The 19,648-nt window shown below is 38.9% G+C and overlaps 1 protein-coding gene and 1 pseudogene across 3 annotated transcripts in view; one reads left to right on the top strand and one right to left on the bottom strand.

Annotated features, from left to right (window-relative positions):
- LOC309495688 (integrin alpha-M-like) overlaps positions 1 to 13,958 on the top strand; it is a 264,013-nt pseudogene extending 250,055 nt beyond the window's left edge. Inside the window, exons 31-43 of the transcript XR_014211778.1 lie at positions 357 to 427; positions 556 to 697; positions 1,519 to 1,617; positions 2,287 to 2,369; positions 2,516 to 2,596; positions 2,820 to 2,898; positions 2,993 to 3,097; positions 3,178 to 3,210; positions 12,855 to 12,968; positions 13,045 to 13,146; positions 13,340 to 13,360; positions 13,444 to 13,554; positions 13,644 to 13,958. The product of XR_014211778.1 is annotated as an integrin alpha-M-like (transcript). The remainder of the gene's footprint in view (positions 1 to 356; positions 428 to 555; positions 698 to 1,518; positions 1,618 to 2,286; positions 2,370 to 2,515; positions 2,597 to 2,819; positions 2,899 to 2,992; positions 3,098 to 3,177; positions 3,211 to 12,854; positions 12,969 to 13,044; positions 13,147 to 13,339; positions 13,361 to 13,443; positions 13,555 to 13,643) is intronic.
- Positions 13,959 to 13,999: 41 nt separating this feature from the next.
- sp6 (Sp6 transcription factor) overlaps positions 14,000 to 19,648 on the bottom strand; it is a 7,303-nt gene continuing 1,654 nt past the window's right edge. The window contains exons 1-2 of one of the 2 annotated variants that reach the window (XM_082165509.1): positions 15,869 to 19,225; positions 14,000 to 15,797 (exon numbers count right to left, since the gene is read on the bottom strand). In XM_082165509.1, the coding sequence (XP_082021635.1) occupies positions 14,363 to 15,208 (846 nt within the window). In that variant the 5' untranslated portion in view covers positions 15,209 to 15,797; positions 15,869 to 19,225 and the 3' untranslated portion in view covers positions 14,000 to 14,362. Of the gene's footprint in view, positions 15,798 to 15,868; positions 19,226 to 19,648 lie in introns of those variants that run through there. The other variant, XM_082165510.1, reaches the window with a different exon arrangement.

Raw genomic sequence — 19,648 nt, 5'->3', positions numbered from 1 at the left:
CTTAATTTCGGGAGTTTGAAACAGCTTGCCAAAGCGAACTTTCCAGAAATGTTTCTCCAGCAAATGTTTCAACACCTTTTGGACCAACAGTGATCTGTGGTAATGACCTTATAGGTGGATGTGACTCTGAGGATCCGCCTTCTTTGAGGTGTAAATCTTCTCTGGTTCATATTCATCTAAACATCACTCTCAGGATGTTTACTAACAGTTAGAGGTATTTCAAATGAACCCCTAAGCAAAGAACGAAAAAGAACTTTGCTATGGTATATCGGGGCTTTTAAGGATATAAGATCCTTCAACTTTACTGTATAAAGTTACAAAAGCTCTATGAAAGTTTCTGTTTTGTATGTTATTAGGTGCCGTTTCAAAGGAACTGTGATTCAAACAACAGCTGTGTGGCCGATCTGAAGCTGAACTTCAGTTTTACGTGAGGAACAAGCGATAAATAATGACTAATGTTAAATGTCTGTAAATGCTTCTGAATATTTCCATTCTTCTTGATTTGAAATAAACATGAGAATGTGATGAAGGTTCTGCGTTTGGTTTGTTCTTCAGGAACGACACGTTAGTGGTGGTGAATCAAGCTCATCTCACTGTCCTCGTATCGCTGGACAACCCAGGCGACGACTCCTTCAACACCAGCATAGTGCTGCACTACCCAGAAGGCCTCTCGCTCTCAAAATTTGACACCGTTAAGGTACCGCTGTCCACACACCAAACTATTTGAGTGAATTTGAGTTGAATTTGAGTTGAGAGCAAACAACAGAATTGTAGGAATACAGAATTATAATTCAAATTTGAATATAAGAAAGTAGAATCGAAAAAAAAATAATTCAAAGAAATTAAATTGTCTATTTTAAACTACAAGGTCAAAACAGACTTTGAATGTTGGATTCTTGTTCGAAAGTGTTTTTTCTTAAAAATTTTAATTAGATGGATAGATGTGTTTCAAATGCTAACTATATAATAATTGCCAACTATAGAGCCAAATTGTGTTTAGTTTATTTAATTCATCATAATTAATAAATTAACTTCTGTGGAATATGGTAGAACAACCCTTTGATTCCTAGAATGCATTGCCCGTACTTAATTTCTTTCAATAAATTTGTCTTCCTGTCATTTCTACTTCCTGTGAGATGTGGCAAGTTTAAATTCCAAAAGGAAGCCAAATCTACACAATTATTAAAGGAACACGCCACCGTTTTTTGAAATAGGGGTGCTTTCCGGCAACAAAGGATTCCATTCATTATGCTAAGCTAAGCTAGTGGCGGCGCTGCCAGACTTAGACAATGCATGCAGTGAGACAAAAATGCGTTTGCCCACCTATCTAAATGGAGACAGTGAATAACCCCTATTTCAAAAAACGGTGACGTGTTCCTTTAAGATATTTGTCAAAACTTAAAAATAAGAAATATAGAGACTCTGATAAAATGACTCTGACTCTATAAATGTTCTCTGAAAGTCTAAATATCTTATGGTGTGTTGTTTTAAGGATTTTATAAATGTGTGTGTATTCAGCCCAGCTGGACTCGAAGCAGCTGTGGTGATCATGACAGCGGTGCTATGAACAGAACCACCTGCAGTATCAATCTACCAGTGTACCGCAGCGGCACCACGGTTAAACACACACACACACACACACACACACACACACACACACACACACACACACACACACACTGACAGACACACAGACAGACAGACAGACAGACAGAGAGACACAGAGTCAGACAGACACACTGAAAAGACAGATATACACACTAAGAGACAAACAAACTGACACACAGACACGCTCATTGTACATATAAAATATCAGAAGTTTTTTTCAGTAGTGCCATATTCATAATTGTGACCAGTCTGTTTACAATGTCCAACCAACTGCCAATGTAACATGTGTACATCTACAAATGTCTTTATACAGTGTTTACATACAGTGTTTATATACACTGAACAAAATTATAAACACAAGACTTTTGTTTTTTCATGAGCACATTTCGAAAGCACATTTTCATGAGCTGAATTCAAAGATCTAAGATAAAAGGCCCTTTTCTCTGAAATATTGTTCACAAATCAGTCTAAATCTGTGTTAGTGAGCACTTCTCCTTTGCCGAGATAATCCATCCACCTCACAGGTGTGGCATATCAAGATGCTGATTAGACAGCATGATTATTGCACAGGTGTGCCTTAGAAAATGTGCAAATGAACAAATAATTTTGTTCAGTGTATATATAAAGAATTTTCTCAATCATTCTCTTGCCAATGCTACCAACATCTGTGTCTTCTAGACTCAGTTTCTGGCAATCTTTCGTATGGCGAAATGGGATTACGACTGGTCCGACAGGATGGAGATGATGATCACCGCTAACAGGTGAATGAGGCTGAATTTGACAGATTTGTTTGTTTTCAGGGCTGTTTCATATCAGTAATGTTCAGCAGAGATGTGCACTCGCGATCCAGGTTATGAAGAATGACTAAATGTTCAATCATGAGTAAATTCTGTATGTTTGTTCACAGTGATAATAATGGAAACACCAGCGGTGCGGAGGTGAGGAGGAGCGTCCCGGTTCAGTTCGCTGTTGATCTGGCGATCAGTCTGTGAGTGGCATTTATTTAACTTTTCTCTTCTTCTGTTTCAGTTTGATCTGCTCTTCATCTCTGAATGATTGAAAACTCAACATCTAAATGTCTTTCTGTTCGGATTATTTTCTGTTCTGTTTTATTATTAGCAGTTAATACACTGAGACAGTAACATTATATTAAAATGACAGACAACCATATGATTGACTGAGAAGTTATTGAGTTATTGTGTGTTTGTCAGAGCGGCTGAAGACTCTGTGACGTATCTGAACTTCTCTCTGGAGGACAGAGGTCCAAAACCTCTCAACATCGTCTACAAGGTCAGAGAGTCAAACACACAGCTACAGCTTCATCGTGTTGTTTCTGGGCTTCTCGTGATCAGATTGCTGTGTATCTGTGTGTTTGTGTCCACAGGTGGAGAATCTGGGTCTTAAAGGTCTGCCGGTGTCGCTCAAGCTCACCCTGCCCTGTCAAACTACACATGTGATTTTAACTCCTCAGATCTTCAGAATGCAGGAGGTGCGTCACTCGTTCATCAGCTCATACCATCAGACCAGCATGTGTTCTGCTGAATAATCATCTTCTGTTCTTCTCTACAGAACTCAGTGCCGTGTGGATTCATCAAACCGCAGGTAAGAGATCATAGACCCTTTTACAGCTGCTGTTGAAGTGATCGTTCACCCAAAACATGACCGTTCTGTCATTTACTCACTCTCATGTCAAGTCAAGTCACCTTTATCTATATAGCGCTTTATACAATATTGTTTCAAAGCAGTGATAACAGGAAAATTATGCATTTTGGTGCTTAATAGGAGAAGGATCTACCGCCAGCAGTCGATTTTGATATTCTAGGTATTATCAACTGGCCGGAATTTTGATATCGCAATAGACATGAAGGAGTATAATGCGTTAAGAGCTCGCTCAAGTACTGCGGAGCTAAACCATTTAGTGCTTTGTAAGTAATCAGAAATATTAAAAAATTGATACAATGTTTAATAGGGAGCCAATGCAGTGTTGACAGAACTGGGCTAATATGGTCATACTTCCTGGTTCTGGTAAGAACTCGAGCTGCTGCGTTTTGGACCAGCTGTAGTTTGTTTATTAAGCGTGCAGGGCAACCACCCAGTAGAGCATTACAATAATCTAGCCTTGAGCTCATGAATGCTTGAACTAACTGCTCCACATTTGTCAATGAGAGCATATGGCGTAATTTATATATATTTTTAAGATGTAAAAAATGCAGTTTTACAGATACTAGACACGTGACTTTCAAATGAAAGATTGGTATCAAAGAGGAATAGCAATAGGAAGACTTGACAGAGCAGCCATCAAGTGTTAGACAGTATTCTAGGTTATTACGTGCAGATGTTTTTTGTCCAATAATTAGAATCTCTGTTTTTTTCAGAATTAAGTAGTAGGAAATTACTAGTCATCCAATTTTTTATATCAATTAGGCATTCCATTAATTTGGTGAATTGGTAAGTTTCATCGGGGTGTGAATACTTAGGGGCAATACTATCATAATACTTGGGTGCTGATACGATGTGTATTGTGATTTTCATTATTTATTTTTTAAGAATTGCGATTCTACAAGTGTTGCAATTCAATATATGCAATATATTGCAAATATTTTTTAACACTAGACCATCGGGAAATGTTAAATAATACACTTATACAGACAGTAGATGATGTATAAGATATCATATTTACAAAAAACAAATCATCACATCTTTCTGACTTTTATTTCAGAAGCATCATACAGGCTACTACATTCTCCTGAATAAATGATTCAATAACAAATACATTTTTTAACAGTCACTTGTCGCCACTTAGTGGCGAAACAATGTAATCAATAAATGCATTGTTTTAAGCACCAAGTTTCTATCCAAAACTGGTTTTGATCGCTATCGTAGAAATCAGTGTTCATATTTGACCTTTAAACTTTTTTCCAAGCACTTCTATGATAATATTAACTATTTCATCACAGAAATAATGATACTATGAGGTTGAAAAGACTGTTTGTGAATATATATTATATATAGTTCCATTTCTGTTAACTCTGGTTTAGGTACTTCACAAGTGTCCGCAAAGTCTATGCAAAATGTAAAAAGTTAAGTTGTAAATCAAGGTATTTTAAAAAATAAGAAATGGGGATTCTTTCAGACAGTAAATCAATCAAGAACAAATTGGGATCCTAAAGTCAAGCCAACGGGTCTCTTAGGTGGGCATTTTAATATACAAAGTACCGGTATTATATCAAAAAGTGATCAAATTCATCATCTTTTACTAGACTCTTACTTAGATTTTCTTTGTTTATCTGAGACATGGCTTCATGAAAATTCTCTGTCTGCAGCATTAGAAGTACCTGGTTTAAAATTTATAGGAGAGATAGAGTTGGTTCGCCAACTCCATCTTTGCAGCGACACTGAAAACACCAGATTTTTAAAACTACAATATGCAAGTTTTTTTTTGCCGCTAGAGGACAAACAACAACAACGGCGTAGCTTGATGACGATGTTAAGGAGCGTGGATTGATGGGAACTGTCGTTTTAAACTCCACCGTGGATGTAAATCAGTCAGACGGGAATCGAAAAATCATGTTCATGGATGAGGCTAAGTTCTATTTTTATAATGACATGCTTTTTGTGACGAGGAGGGCGTGATTCAGCGCGGTCTGTAATGGGAGATAGAAGAGACGAGCAAGTAGGTCAAGTGCAAATGACGAACACCTGTGTCTTATTGCTGTGATCCGCGTGGAGAGACCGCTTTTAAGCCGCGCTGGAACGAGAGAGAGACTGGAGAGAGAATTGGACGCAGAGAAAGAAAACCGGTGGATCCGAGCTCTCATTTTTGAACTGTTTTGTGCCGTCGCGGTTGCCACGGTGAATGCGCGTTGTGTGCGACTTTTGCTTGTTTTGCTTTATTTTAATAAAGTACGAGTCCCAGTCACGCCGACCCCTGTCTTCTTCCTTCCTGACTCTTGAACCTCATCACACTTTTATTTCATTAAAATGAATTAACCACAAGAAAAGTAAGGTTTAATACTACATTGGTTATCATAGATGTTTCTGTATGTCGAATTCATTGTTGTGATAACGTGGCGCAGTTTTACGTGTTCTAAACAATTGTTGTAAAAGTACATTCGAACATGCCCACATCATTTGCCAAAATACTGATTAATCTTTATGTATAACACATGCTATATTTATTTACATGGTCATAAACACCAGACGTGATAAACAATGTCAATAAACTAAACACAAATCTAAAGCAATAATACTTCTCTTACATAAACATAACTATTACCGAATGCTACATTTGGAAAATATAAAATTAAACATGCTTTGTCGACAGAACCAGCTGCAATCGGTAAAGAATAATTGTGTTCCATAAGGACTGCAAGAAACAAGCTAACGTTTGTTGCTTGATAGACGCTACAACTACAACTTCCGCATTTGTCCAGGACTCCACCAGAGACTCCACGCAGTACAATTGACTGGCGACTCCCATCTCCCCCCCGCTCTAACGCCCCGTTTCCTTGGTTAAAATCGCAATTTTCTCACGATTTAAAAATAGTTGGAAACATTTGGGATATTGTAAGTAATCAACTTAACAAAATATATAACACTGGCCTTGAGATTATGGGATATTTTAATGTAAAATTCTTGCATATTGTACCTTTAATAAACAATTAAATGTCTCGTTGCTATTTTTGACACATTCATACTTTTGCCGGTTCTTTGTGGCAACCTTTATGCGTGTGGCCGTGCGCTTGAGTGCGGCCAGAGCCATAGAGAGAGAGAGTTGCGACACTCTTTGATGTCGCCGCTATGGCTGTCACGTGGTTAATGTAAGCCCCAATAGTTCCAAAACGTACGCTGGCTGTCATGTTCTTCTATGGGACAGACAGCAGCGATTGCATTATTGAACGGTAAATATAAAATAAAACACACACCCAAGTACTTTTTCAGCTGTTATTGCATTTTGTTAATGTCAGTTTTGCATTTGGAGATAAGTTTTAAGCTATATTTTTGGAGGGAAAAGCTTAGTGTTCATGTTCGCATGGGTAGTAGCACTGGCTTTAGCGGCTCTAACTTAACTTTTCCATATCATTCATCTGATGATGGACGTCTCATGATATTTATTTTAGCACAACTGGGCTGTATTAGGCTATTGATTCCCGTGATTTTGCTTATAAATTTTGATTCAGCCATTAGCCTACCTTCGTGATCACGCAAAGAGTTCTGCCGTGGCGGTCCGTTCAGAATTCGCTTAGAAGCTAGCTCACTTCTTCTGATGAAAGTGGCCACCCCCAGGACCACAACGTGAAACATGATCATGTTAAGACTAAGAATATTATTTTAAGATTAAGGCCATACACATTATCAAAACTATAACAGATTAAAAACGAATTTAAGCATGGCTGATACAAATGAAGGTTTTCAAATAAAATATTTTTTATTAAACAATGACAGACAACAAAAATGTGTGCTTGTGTGTGTGAACAAGAAAAACAAAAACCAGGGGCAGGTGATCCATGAAACAGACAGGACTGGTGATGGCCATAACAATCCTAAAGGTCCAGCATTGTTCTCACAAGCCGCTTCACTCAAGACAATAATAACATAATGAAAAGTTAGTATATCCCAAAAAATTAAATTAAATAAAAGTTGCTATAAAGTTGGTAGCGATTCATTACCGAACTCTTAGCTGACGAAGTCGCGCTAGCTAACTAACGTTAGCTAGCAGGCAGTGCTTGAAAATTGGTTGAAACAACCAACATAAAATATAAATAATTACGCTGTGCATGTACAAATGAAGACCAGTATAAGCATCGCAAAGGGCCTCTGATACAATATAGACAGTTGACAATTCAAAAGAGGTCGATATTTCGGCAACTTAACTCTGGAACAACTCGACGCGCAGCAATGTAAGTGAATGGTGTCCAACGCCCAAATGACAGTGTTTGGAACTATTCCGATCTTCATATCCCGGAAGTAGGCGGTTAAAAGCGCCGCCATTATTTACAGCGGAGGTCTATGGGAGTGTCGCAACTCTCTCTCTCTATGGCTCTGAGTGCGGCTATACACGCTCATTATCCTGTATATAGCCTATTTAAGTAATACAATTCATATAAAGGGGTCGATTTGTCCACTAATGGCTTAAATGAACAACTAGTCGACTCGAAAAAAACTTTAGTCGGAGGCAGCCCTTATTCCACATATTTTCGAACCAGCAGGCCATTCTGGGTTGAGCGAGCGACCCTGAGCGGAATGAGCGAGCGGAGCGGAATATTCAGAAATGCGCTCTCCGCTCACGTGCTCTGATCGGAACAAAGCATGACAAATTCAAACTTTATTTCATTTTCTCTGTAGCTTGAACACTCCATAAGGCATAAGAGAGTTAGTTAACGCTGTCCATTTATTTATTTTTATTTCACGTTTTTAAAGTACAATATTATGTTAGTCCACAGCCCCCCACTTGGGCTACTGCAAATAGATCAAAGTTTAGTCATGATAGACAACATTTCGCTATGTTACGGAACAAGGTGGTAAAGTCGTTGAGAAAAGCAAAGGCTGATTTTTTTCTGAGGATAATTAATGAGGCTAGAGGTAATTTAAAAACAATCTGGAATAAGTTGAGCTACTTAAAAGGTGACAAAAGAAAAGACAGGTCATCACTTGAATTGATGGTTAACGGGAAGCCGACTAACAATCCAGCTGATGTAGCCGAAGCACTAAATGATTATTTTGTTGACTCGGTAGTCACAATTACACAATGTTTTTCCCCTAAGTATACAGAAATTTATACAGTTAATGCAGGTGAACAAGTCCTTACTCTAAGGGCAGTCTCTGAATTAGACGTCATAAGAACAATTACATCTCTTAAACCATCCAGAGCAAAGGATATATTTGGTATGGATGTGGTAATGCTTAAAGAGCTTAGTGAGTCGTTAGTTAATCCTATCACTAAAATGATCAATCTTTCATTTTTCTCAGGGGATTTTCCCATGTGCTTGGAAGTCATCTGTTATTGTGCCTATATTCAAAAGTGGTGTTCCTCACTCTGCTAGTAATTACAGACCTATTAGTATTTTACCGATAGTCTCAAAGGTTGCAGAGAAATTGATGGCTGCGCAAATCACTTATTATTTGAATAATAGTTATTTTGTTTTACATCCACTGCAATATGGCTTCAGAGCAAACTACTCAACTGAGATGGCAAATTGCTATTTCACTGAAAAAGTTAAGTCTCTATTAGATAAAGGAGGGGTTGTCAGGGCTGTGTTTCTTGATTTCAGGAAGGCCTTTGACACCGTAAACCACAGAATTCTGTTGTCTAAATTATTAAGGTTTAATTTCTCTCCACTACGTTGAGATGGATCGAATCATACTTGTCAGGTCGCACACAGTATGTTAGTATACAGAATTCTAAGTCAGCTCCTCTAAGTATATCTACTGGTGTTCCACAAGGATCTATTCTGGGTCCTTTACTTTTTTCGTTGTACATCAATGATCTTCCATCTGTCTGTCTTAACACTAACATTCAAATGTATGCAGATGACACTGTTATTTACATACACAGAAGCAGTGTGTCACAAGTTGCAAATGAACTTACAGAATCCCTGGTTCATGTTGCAGCTTGGCTAGAACAATGCTACAGTTAAACATCTCTAAAACAGTGTTTATGCTTATCACCAAAACTAAGAATTTAAGTATAGTGCCAGATGTATTTGTATCAGGGGAAAGATTACAAGTTGTATCTGAATATAACCCAGTGGGCATTTGATGTCAATTTAACATCAATATGACATCACATTGTCAAAATTACGTCACGAAATAGGTCAAAAATGAAAGTCATATTGATGTCAAAGTGTCGATGTCAATTTGATGTCAAGATTTTGACCTGTGCTGATGTCATTTTGCCAAACAAAAAGGTGAAATGCATGGCCGTACACTTATTACAGCTTCACTTAAAACTAACCAGATTTACTTTATTTAATTTCCAGTTTAATGAAATCATATTTTGCATTTTAAAGTCACCATGATGGTGGTTAGCGTTTACTTTAGTTGTGTTCTTGACCCTTGACTCATTAATTTAAATTTTCTCTGGCTGCTATAATTGTGTGTTTATAAAGCACAATTGTTTTAGCTAAAAAAAAACATGAGAAAATTAGATCAGGTGATGTTGGCTGTTTGTTGATGATGACGATTGGCTTGTTTGAGATGAGCAAAATCTGCGCAGAACCGATCACCGGTGATCAGCGCGAGATGCATGCCGGTTAGAAATGTGTCCGAGTGCGGTCCGCCTTGCTCTGATGTCATGCTGACGTATGTCAAAAGTCTCATTGATTGCACTAATGCTCATTGGTTTAAACAACTGTGATGTATTGTTCTCTTTTAAAATGTTTGATTTTAAAACTCTAATATCATGTTTTATGTGTATATGTTATGTGTGAATATTCCCAAACTATCTCTTTGGGTTATGCAATTTAATTTTTATAAAAAAATAAAATAATAAAAAAAAAACACTTATGCCTGTATTAAAGAAAAAAATATTGATAAACATGTATTTGGAATGGAATTAAATAACAAGTACTTTGGGTGTCTTGTTCATTTTATTTATTTTCATATAAAAGCAACAGAACTCGAATTACATCCAGTTTATTAGCAGCACTGTGCACAAACAGAAGTCATTTGATGCTACAGCATATCTAACAGTGTTGTTTACCAAATAATATACTTGGTTTTCAAAAACTATTTAGTGCACAAAAATCTTTCATGTATGGCATTACTTAGACACACACAGACATCAAGAAACAGCATATGAATCTCAACAATGGTGACAATCAAACAAAATATGCAGATAATCAAATCAAATCCAGCTGCATAACTTATTAAAGCCACAATGCATGCTGGGAGATATGGGTGAGTATTGATTGGTGGTACCCAGCATGCACTGCAGCATGAAGCATTTCATTGATTGTCACCATTGTTGAGAGTCATACACTGATTCTTGATGGCTAAGTAATAATGTAGATTAAAAAGTTTAATGCATTAAATGTTTTTTTTAAATCCTTTATATTATTTGATAAACAACATTGCTCTCATGCTGTAAAATTAAGTTGATTCTATTATAATACAACATAAATACCACATGTCCTATATAATCAAAGCATTAGACACTTAATAAGATCAGGGATTCAAGCAATTACATGATGACATCATCATCATCATCATCATTAAACAGCCAACATCACCTGATCTCATTTTCTCATGGCTTTTTTAGCTACAACAATTGTGCTTTATAAACTCACAACTATAGCAGCCAGAGAAAATATTATACTAATAAGTCAAGGGTCAAGAGCCCAACTAAAGCAAACGCTGACCACCATCATGGTGACTTTAAAATGCAAAATTTAAATGATTTCATTAAAATGGAAATTAAATAAAGTAAATCTGGTTAGTTTTAAGTGAAGCTGGTAATGAAGTGTACGGCCATGCATTTCACCTTTTTGTTTGGCAAAATGACATCAGCAGGGGTCAAAATCTTGACATCAAATTGACATTGAAACTTTGACGTCAATATGACTTTCATTTTTGACCTATTTCTTGACGTAATTTTGACATCAAGGTGCCCGCTGGGAAGTACCTTGGTATTCTGATTGATTCCAAACTTTCATTTAAGGCGCAGGTTAAAAAGGTCTGTAACCAGGTCAGATTTAGTTTATCAGATTTATTTGTGATTATATGTCATCTGACGCCGCTTTGATGTATATGCATTCCATGATTATTTATCATATAACCTACTGTTTAACTACTTGGTTGCAAGCTGGTATTACTACTCTGAAACCAGAGTCTTTGTATAAACAATCACTAAAAACTCTTGATAAGAAATCAGTTCGGTTTCATCACTGCTCAATATTTAAAAAATACAACTTGCTAAGCTGGGATAACTTGATCAAATATGTACATATTTGTCTGCTGTTTAAGACTATACATAGCCTGTCTTCACCACTAAAACAGTTTGTGAATATTAGAACGACTGCTCACCGATCTACAAGGGGTGGGGAAAGAGGGCACAGTATTATCCCTCTCAGAAGAAGGAACTTTAGCCAGTCTGTATTTTCGGTCAAAGCTGCAAGGGAATGGAACTCAATCAGACGATCACATGCTTTTGGCTCTTTTCAGTCTCATCTTAAAAAACGGTTACTGACAATTCAGCACTGTCAACATTAAGATTGTATTCTTGACAATAGACTTCTCTGTACTAATTGTTCTTGGCTATGTTGCTCTCTTCTGTTGCCATCTTTCTCTTTCTCTCTCTCTCTCTTTCCTTTCTCTCATGTTTACTTTGTTTCAGATAATCCACGTTTATTTTGTATTTTAATAGTGATTTCTCTGGTTGTGTATGTGTGATGCTCTGTCTCTGTTTTTAGGGTGACCTTTTAAAATTCTGTCAAGGGTCTACAGATGGAAAAATAGCCTTTTGGGCTAATTCTGGCACGTTTACATTTATGTTTATTAATGTGCATTGCCCCTGTAAAAAAAAAGAAGAAGTTATTCTTCCTCTTCTACAGCTGCGGATGAATGGAATTTTTCCTCAGGGACACTACAATGCACTGTCTGATGCGATTCTGTTGTAGACGGATGCATGGTTATAATTTTCTCTCTAATATGATTAATCTTGCAGGTAAAGAAGTTCATAAACTCATTACTGCTGTACTGCTTGGAAACGTCTGCGGTTGAAGCTTCTCATTAATTTAGCCAATGTATCCAATAAATAACCAGGGTTGTGTTTGTTTTCTTCTAAGAGAGTCGAAAAATAAGCTCTAATAAGATCTAACAGTTTTTAAGGCCTTTCTGTATGCAATAACACTTTCCTTCCAAGAAATGCGAAGCACCTCTAGTTTTGTTTTCTTCCAGCTACGCTCCATTTTTCTGGCTGCTCTCATGAGTGTGTTGGAAAAGAGAGACTCAGTAGTTTCTGTTGCAGCACCGAGTTCTTCTAAGCTATCCGGGATGCTGAGGAGATGAAACTGATCAGGAAGATTATTTAAAAAGCAATATTCATTAAACATGTTTCGAACAACATGAGGCTGAATAAACAATGACAGAATGATCATTTTTGGGTGAACGAGCCCTTTAAGATCCGATCTCAAGCAGTCACAGTAAACGCATCTTCTGTCTGCTGGATTCATCTCTGTTTAGTTCAGTTGATTCTCTGGTTTATTGGTGTCAGTGTTTCAGTTCTCAGTGTTGTGTCGATGTTTCAGGACGGTCACTGCGGGAAGTTCGAGTGTGGTCAGTTTGATCTGCAGAAAGCTTCAGCAGTTCACTTCATCCTGAGGGCAGTCGCAGCTCTCCAGAACGTGAAGGAATACGAGAGCGTGAGTGACGAACACAGACAAACACCAGTTTAAGATGGAATAACTCTGAAATCAGACTCTGTTTCTTCTGCTGTAGAAATACTCCTTCCACGAGTTCAGAGAGGATTCTGTCTTGGACATCAGCGCCGAGCTCCACTACAACAGAAGCCGCTACAAACAGATGTCGACCGGCCTGAAGGTGATGAGGGAAAGAAATCTGTACCTTTGCCATAACTGATGTTGTGCTTGTGCTGATCAGCGCGTGATTGTCAGTGTCGGTCTGAACTCACACCACAGACCTGCAGGAGTCCATGACTGACATCACTCTTACTGTATTACAGATACAGACACTGTTCCGTCATATTTCTAACTATCTCTTCTTCACTCTGCAGGACGACCCTCACACATCACAGGTATCTCACTCCTTCATCCATCATATAAAGATGATCAACATTTGTACAGTTGGTGGTGATGAGTTTCTCTCTGTTCCTCTCAGATTGCAGTGAAGGTGGAGTTTGTCGTTCCACCCAGTCTAATGCTGATCGTGTGCACTGGTGCAGGGGGCGGGGTCATCCTGCTCATTATCATATTGATCCTGCTGTTAAACGTAAGAACCAATCAGATCACCTCACACCTGATGTCATCATTCACCTCTCAAAGTCTCAAGGCAATCTGTTTATCTGTGTTTGTGTGTAGAGTGGGTTTTATACCCGAAAACATCCTGAAAAGTATGAAAATAAGGTGGTGGTTCTGACGAAATTCAAGAAAACAAAGGAACCTGAGTATGGTCATTTTGAAGGAGACTTTAAAACTGAAGATTCTTACATATTTTAATGATGTTTGTATGATAATGTTTTCTGTCTTTTGTCTTCTGACTTAATTTGTACTTTATTTAAATAACCCTTTTTATGATATACTGTATAATTTATTTTTAGATTTACTTTTTCTTTAATCTCAAATCAAAGTGTTCTGTAAGTATAACCTTTGTATAGAAGATTGGTGGTCAAGAGAAAAAATAATCAATCATAGTATAATAAACATAGTTAATTGAATGAGATTTTGCCTAATCTGTTTATTGTTTGATGTTTTTATGGCACTTTCACAAGACATGTGCAAAAATGATCAGAATGCTTTATATTTATTCAAACTAATTACATATTCTCACTACAAAACTCGAGATTACAGTAACATAAACACACACACACACACACACACACACACACAATATCTTTAAGTTAATCAACAGTGAATGAAACACAAAATGTACAAATATAAATAAAACTGAAGAAATAAAAGCATTATGTTGATAATGATAATGCCACCTTCTACAGATCATTTACAGATGTGAATAGTTCATATCAGTCGGTTTCAGAACGGCACATCTGTGAGTCTCGTTTATCAGAACCGTTGAGCGATTAGCCATTCGGTGTGTCGTCGTCGCCAGTCTCTGATTCCGTCTTGACTCTGAGCAGCGACGTCGCACTGGCGCTGCTCCCCGTCGCCGGGTGAGTCTCTTCGGCTGGTTGGCATGGCGACTCATGCACGCGCACGTGTTTGGCTAGGTGGTCGGCGCGCAGGAAGACGCGCGGGCACGAGCTGCAGCCGAAGCGCTTGGCGCCGGTGTGCGTCTGCAGGTGGCGCTGCAGCTCGTCCGAGCGAGTGAAGCGTTTGCCGCAGAACAGCCAGTTGCAGACGAAGGGCCGGTCGCCGCTGTGCCAGCGCAGGTGAGCTTTGAGGTGCGACGTCTTCACGTACGCCTTCCCGCAGCCGGGGATGTGGCAGTTGTGCAGGTGCTTGCGCTTGTCTCCGCTGCTGCTTCCCAAGGACTCGGCGCTCAGGCAGTTGGGGCAGCGGCAGGAGGCCTGACCGGGAGCGCGACCGCCCGCGCGCCGCTGCGATCTGGGCCGAGCGGAAGATCCCGCGGCGTCCAGCGGCTCCTCCGGGGAGTACGACGACGAGGCCTGCGGGAGCGGCAGCAGATCCTGCGTCAGCGGCTCCATCTTGAAGCCCTCCGGCGGGAAGTGCAGGCCGGAGTGGGCGGAGCCGGAGTGGGGGGAGCCGGAGGGAGGCAGGCAGCACATCTGAGGGTCGACCGTGTAGGAGCCCATGGCCCCGCCCTGCCCTGGCCCCGCCCCCAGCCCCGCCCCCTGCAGGTCCATCCAACCCGCCGCGGCTCCAGTGTGCACGTCCCACCAGCCAGACACGCTCACCTCGTCCTGCGGTGGCCCAGCACGCAACCAGGGGTCGTACGGGTGCGCCATGGTGTGTGTGAGTGTGTGTGTGTGAGAGAAAGAGACACCGTATCACCACATGACTGTGAATGGGAATCTGATATCACCTGCAAAAGCACAGAACATCACAGTCAGAAAAACACACACACAAACACATCCGTTTGAATGATTCAAGAATGATTCTGCCGTCATTAGTCATTATTACATCAAGCGTAGCGTCAGTTCTGGCAGCTCACATTAGTCAAGCTCTCATCAGTGACTCTCAGCTGATCCACGTCTACCTATAGGAATACAACGCCTATCACTGTATACATATATAAGCTCCTTCAGTATTATCAGCAGCTATCGCGTTTCTCAGGAGCGGATTACCCTCCTCCCTCCCCAGCTCCACCTCAGGATTCGGCATTCTGATTCCCCCTGAATCAGACTAAATTCTTGAATTATTTTGTACATTAAAATTAATTAATTATATCTGCATACATTCATGTTGGTTCTGTTCTGTTTACCCTAAGGAGGGTTATTGTTGCTCTTATCCATTCTAGGCTGCCCAGAACAGAACCAATCCGCCAACCCAAACTGTATGCTAACTGTCAATCGTATTTGACGATAGTGTTCCTGACTGAAAGGAAGACTGAGATCAGCTGAGCTGAACGATGACACTCATTTTTAACGTATTCTGGGGTCCGGCACCAGCTGAGAGAAATTCTCTGCAGCTTGTTGAAATTCATTACAGGATTGCCTTCAAAAAGGAGACATGGGCAAAAACGAGATACAGTCAAACCAAAAATTATTTAGACACCAGATATAATTTTTTATATTTTTTCACTAGTGTGTGCTTGACACTATAGTTAATTTATGTAAGTGAGGAGAGCAAAATAAAGTGAAAAATGATTCCGACACTTTGACCTGATCAGTTTTGCTGAAGTGTTTTGTCTTTAATTGCTAATGCTCTTTTTACACACAGACTGAACAAAATTAAACATTGCTTGGTGATTGGTTGAGCTAAACTGGTATTATCTAATTGTGTAGTTAAATTTAACAGCTGACAGATATTCAACATAATTCATGTGTGAGACAGTCTAACAGAAGGACGGACAAAACCAGTCAAATATCAACTGAGTTCTGCTCATGTTTTATTACCATTTTCTAAACTATAGCGAATAAACTGTGATAATGTGAGAAATGTTGAAGGTGTCTGAATAAATCTTGGTTTGACTGTATATGAAAAGTCATAATTCTGTTAAAATAAAGATCCTGTTAGCTGCTTTTACGGTAACCCTTTATTTCAATAGTCCACTTTAGACATTCTACTAACTATAAGTAATTTTGCAACTACATGTCAACTAACTCTCATTAGAGTATCAGTAGAGTATTAGTAGAGTGTCTGCTTAATATCTGATAACACTTTATTGTGTTAGTCTCCTACAGACATTCTACTGACTATAAGGAACTTGGCAACTACAGGTCAACGTATTCTCCTAACCCGAACCCTAACACCTAAACCATAACCTAATACTCTACTACACTCTACTAATACTCTACTACACTCTACTAATACTCTACTACAATCTACTAATAATCTACCACACTCTACTACACTCTGCTAATACTCTACTGGTACTCTACTTATACTCTACTACACTCTGCTAATACTCTACTAATACTCTACCACACTCTGCTAATACTCTACTGATACTCTACTAATACTCTACTAACACTCTACTAATACTCTACCACACTCTGCTACACTCTGCTAATACTCTACTGGTACTCTACTAATACTCTACTGATACTCTTCCACACTCTACTAATACTCTACTACACTCTGCTAATACTCTACCAATACTCCACCACACTCCGCTACACTCTGCTAATACTCTACTGATACTCTACTAGTACTCTACTGATACTCTACCACACTCTACTAATACTCTACTACACTCTACTACACTCTACTAATACTCCACTACACTCTACTAATACTATACCACTACCTTACTACTACTCTACTAATACTTTACTAGTACTCTATTAATACTATACCACTACCCTACTACCACTCTACTAGTACTCTACTAATACTCTATTAATACTATACCACTACCCTACTACTACTCTACTAGTACTCTACTAATACTTTATTAATACTATACCACTACCCTACTACTACTCTACTAGTATTTTACTAATACTCTACTGATACTCTACCACACTCTACTAATACTCTACCACACTCTACTAATACTCCACTACACTCTACGAATACTCTATTAATACTATACCACTACCCTACTACTACTCTACTAGCACTCTACTAATACTCTATTACACTCTGCTAATACTCTACTAGTACTCTATTACACTCTGCTAATGCTCCACTAATACTCTGCTAATATTCTACTGATACTATACTATTACTCTATTACACTCTGATAATACTCTACTAGTACTCTATTACACTCTGATGATACTCTACTAGTACTCTATTACACTCTGATAATACTATACTATTACTCTATTACACTCTGATAATACTCTACTAATACTCTACTACACTATGATAATACTCTACTAATACTCTATTACACTGTTGCCTTTGGCTTGCTCAGTTGGGGATATTTTGGGGATATTTAATTTAATTTTATCAATCAATAAATTCCTCTTGAAACAAACTTTGTTGTATTATTTTAATTTAATACTGTGAAGCTGCTTTGATACAATCTGTATTGTGAAAAGCGCTATACAAATAAACTTGACTTGACTTGACTCTGATAATACTCTACTAATACTCTACTACACTCTGATAATACTCTACTAATACGCTATTACACTCTACTAACACTCCACTAATACTTTACTAATACTCTACTAATAATCTGCTAATACTCTGCTAATGCTCTGCTAATACTCTACTACGCTCTGCTAATACTCTACTAATACTCTACTACACTTTGATAATACTCTACTGATACTCTACTACACTCTACTGCACTCTGCTAATACTCTGCTAATGCTCTACTAATACTCTGCTACACTCTACTAATACTCCACTAATACTTTACTAATACTCTACTAATACTCTACTGCACTCTGCTAATACTCTGCTAATGCTCTACTAATACTCTACTACACTCTGCTAATACTCTACTAATACTCTGCTAGTACTCTACTAATACTCTACTACACTCTGCTAATACTCTACTACACTCTGCTAATACTCTACTAATACTCTACTACACTCTGCTAGTACTCTAATGCCGGTTAGTTGACATGTAGTTGAAAAGTAGCTTGTAGTCGGTAGAATGTCTACAGTGGACTCTGGAAATAAAGTGCGACTGCTTTTACTGCAGATAAGACGTAGAAGCACATTAACTCTGTCATGTGTAATTGCACTATGCCATTATAAACGCAGTCCTGGTCAGATATTACTGCTCTGGCACGACTCGAGCGCTTGCGTTTTCTCATGCTCGTCCGTTTATATATTTTAAAGTAATATTTATAAGTGTTGATCTCAAACAGAAAGACGCCGCGTCACTGTCGAGCAGAAGAGCTGTCTCTGTGTTCCTGATGAGCGTCTGCAAACCCGCATTAACACACCGACCTCTAATACACACATGAGCTTCCTTTACATCATCCCAGGGAGGTGTCCGCCCGTCATGACCCTACTAGCCCAAACCCAGAGTCTGAGCTCAGCTCTCTCTCACAGCTTTCTCCCGGTTCCGCTCGGATCTCAAACACCATCATCCATGATGCTGTGTTTCTGCAGTTTCCCTGCACTGACTGAAATCGGTGTCTTTCTACATCAAACACGTTCAGTGTGAAGTTCCTCCGAGATTCGCTAACTCAGCTGAACGGGAGTCAGAGTCTGAGATGCTGGTTTATTCCGGCAGAATCACCCTGGATCCGGTTGAAGAGATCTCAGGCGGTGAGACTCACCGACCACAATTAAGTTGTTTTGAGTCGACTAGCTAGACGCCACCTTAATGCATCTGTGATCTCAAAACACACACCTCAGCACCAACCACACACACACACACACACACACACACACACACACACACACACACACACACACACACACACACACACCTGTGCAAGTTTGTTTCTGACACTCAATAAAACATTTAAAAGTTAATTGTGACGCCAAATTGTAAGAAAATAAGTTTTAAGAATTGTGAGATAAAAAGTAGCAATTACTGTTTTTAATTTTTTATTTTTTTTATTCTGTGACGTAAACGAGCTGTTAGCGAGGAGCTCTTCTAATGCCATCAGACACACTTTTACATGTGTTATTATATTTCTCAGGACATTTTCAAACATTTGGAACTCGCAAATATTCACACACACACACACACACACACACACACACACACACACACGCACGCACACACACAGTCCTGATGATAACAGCTCTCTCGCTCTCTCACACCTGGATGCTCAAACACACACACACACGCACACACACACACA

Source organism: Leuciscus leuciscus, assembly GCF_965113295.1.
Source record: "Leuciscus leuciscus genome assembly, chromosome: 3".
Classification (NCBI taxonomy): domain Eukaryota; kingdom Metazoa; phylum Chordata; class Actinopteri; order Cypriniformes; family Leuciscidae; genus Leuciscus; species Leuciscus leuciscus.
This window is presented reverse-complemented; position numbering and strand designations above follow the sequence as displayed.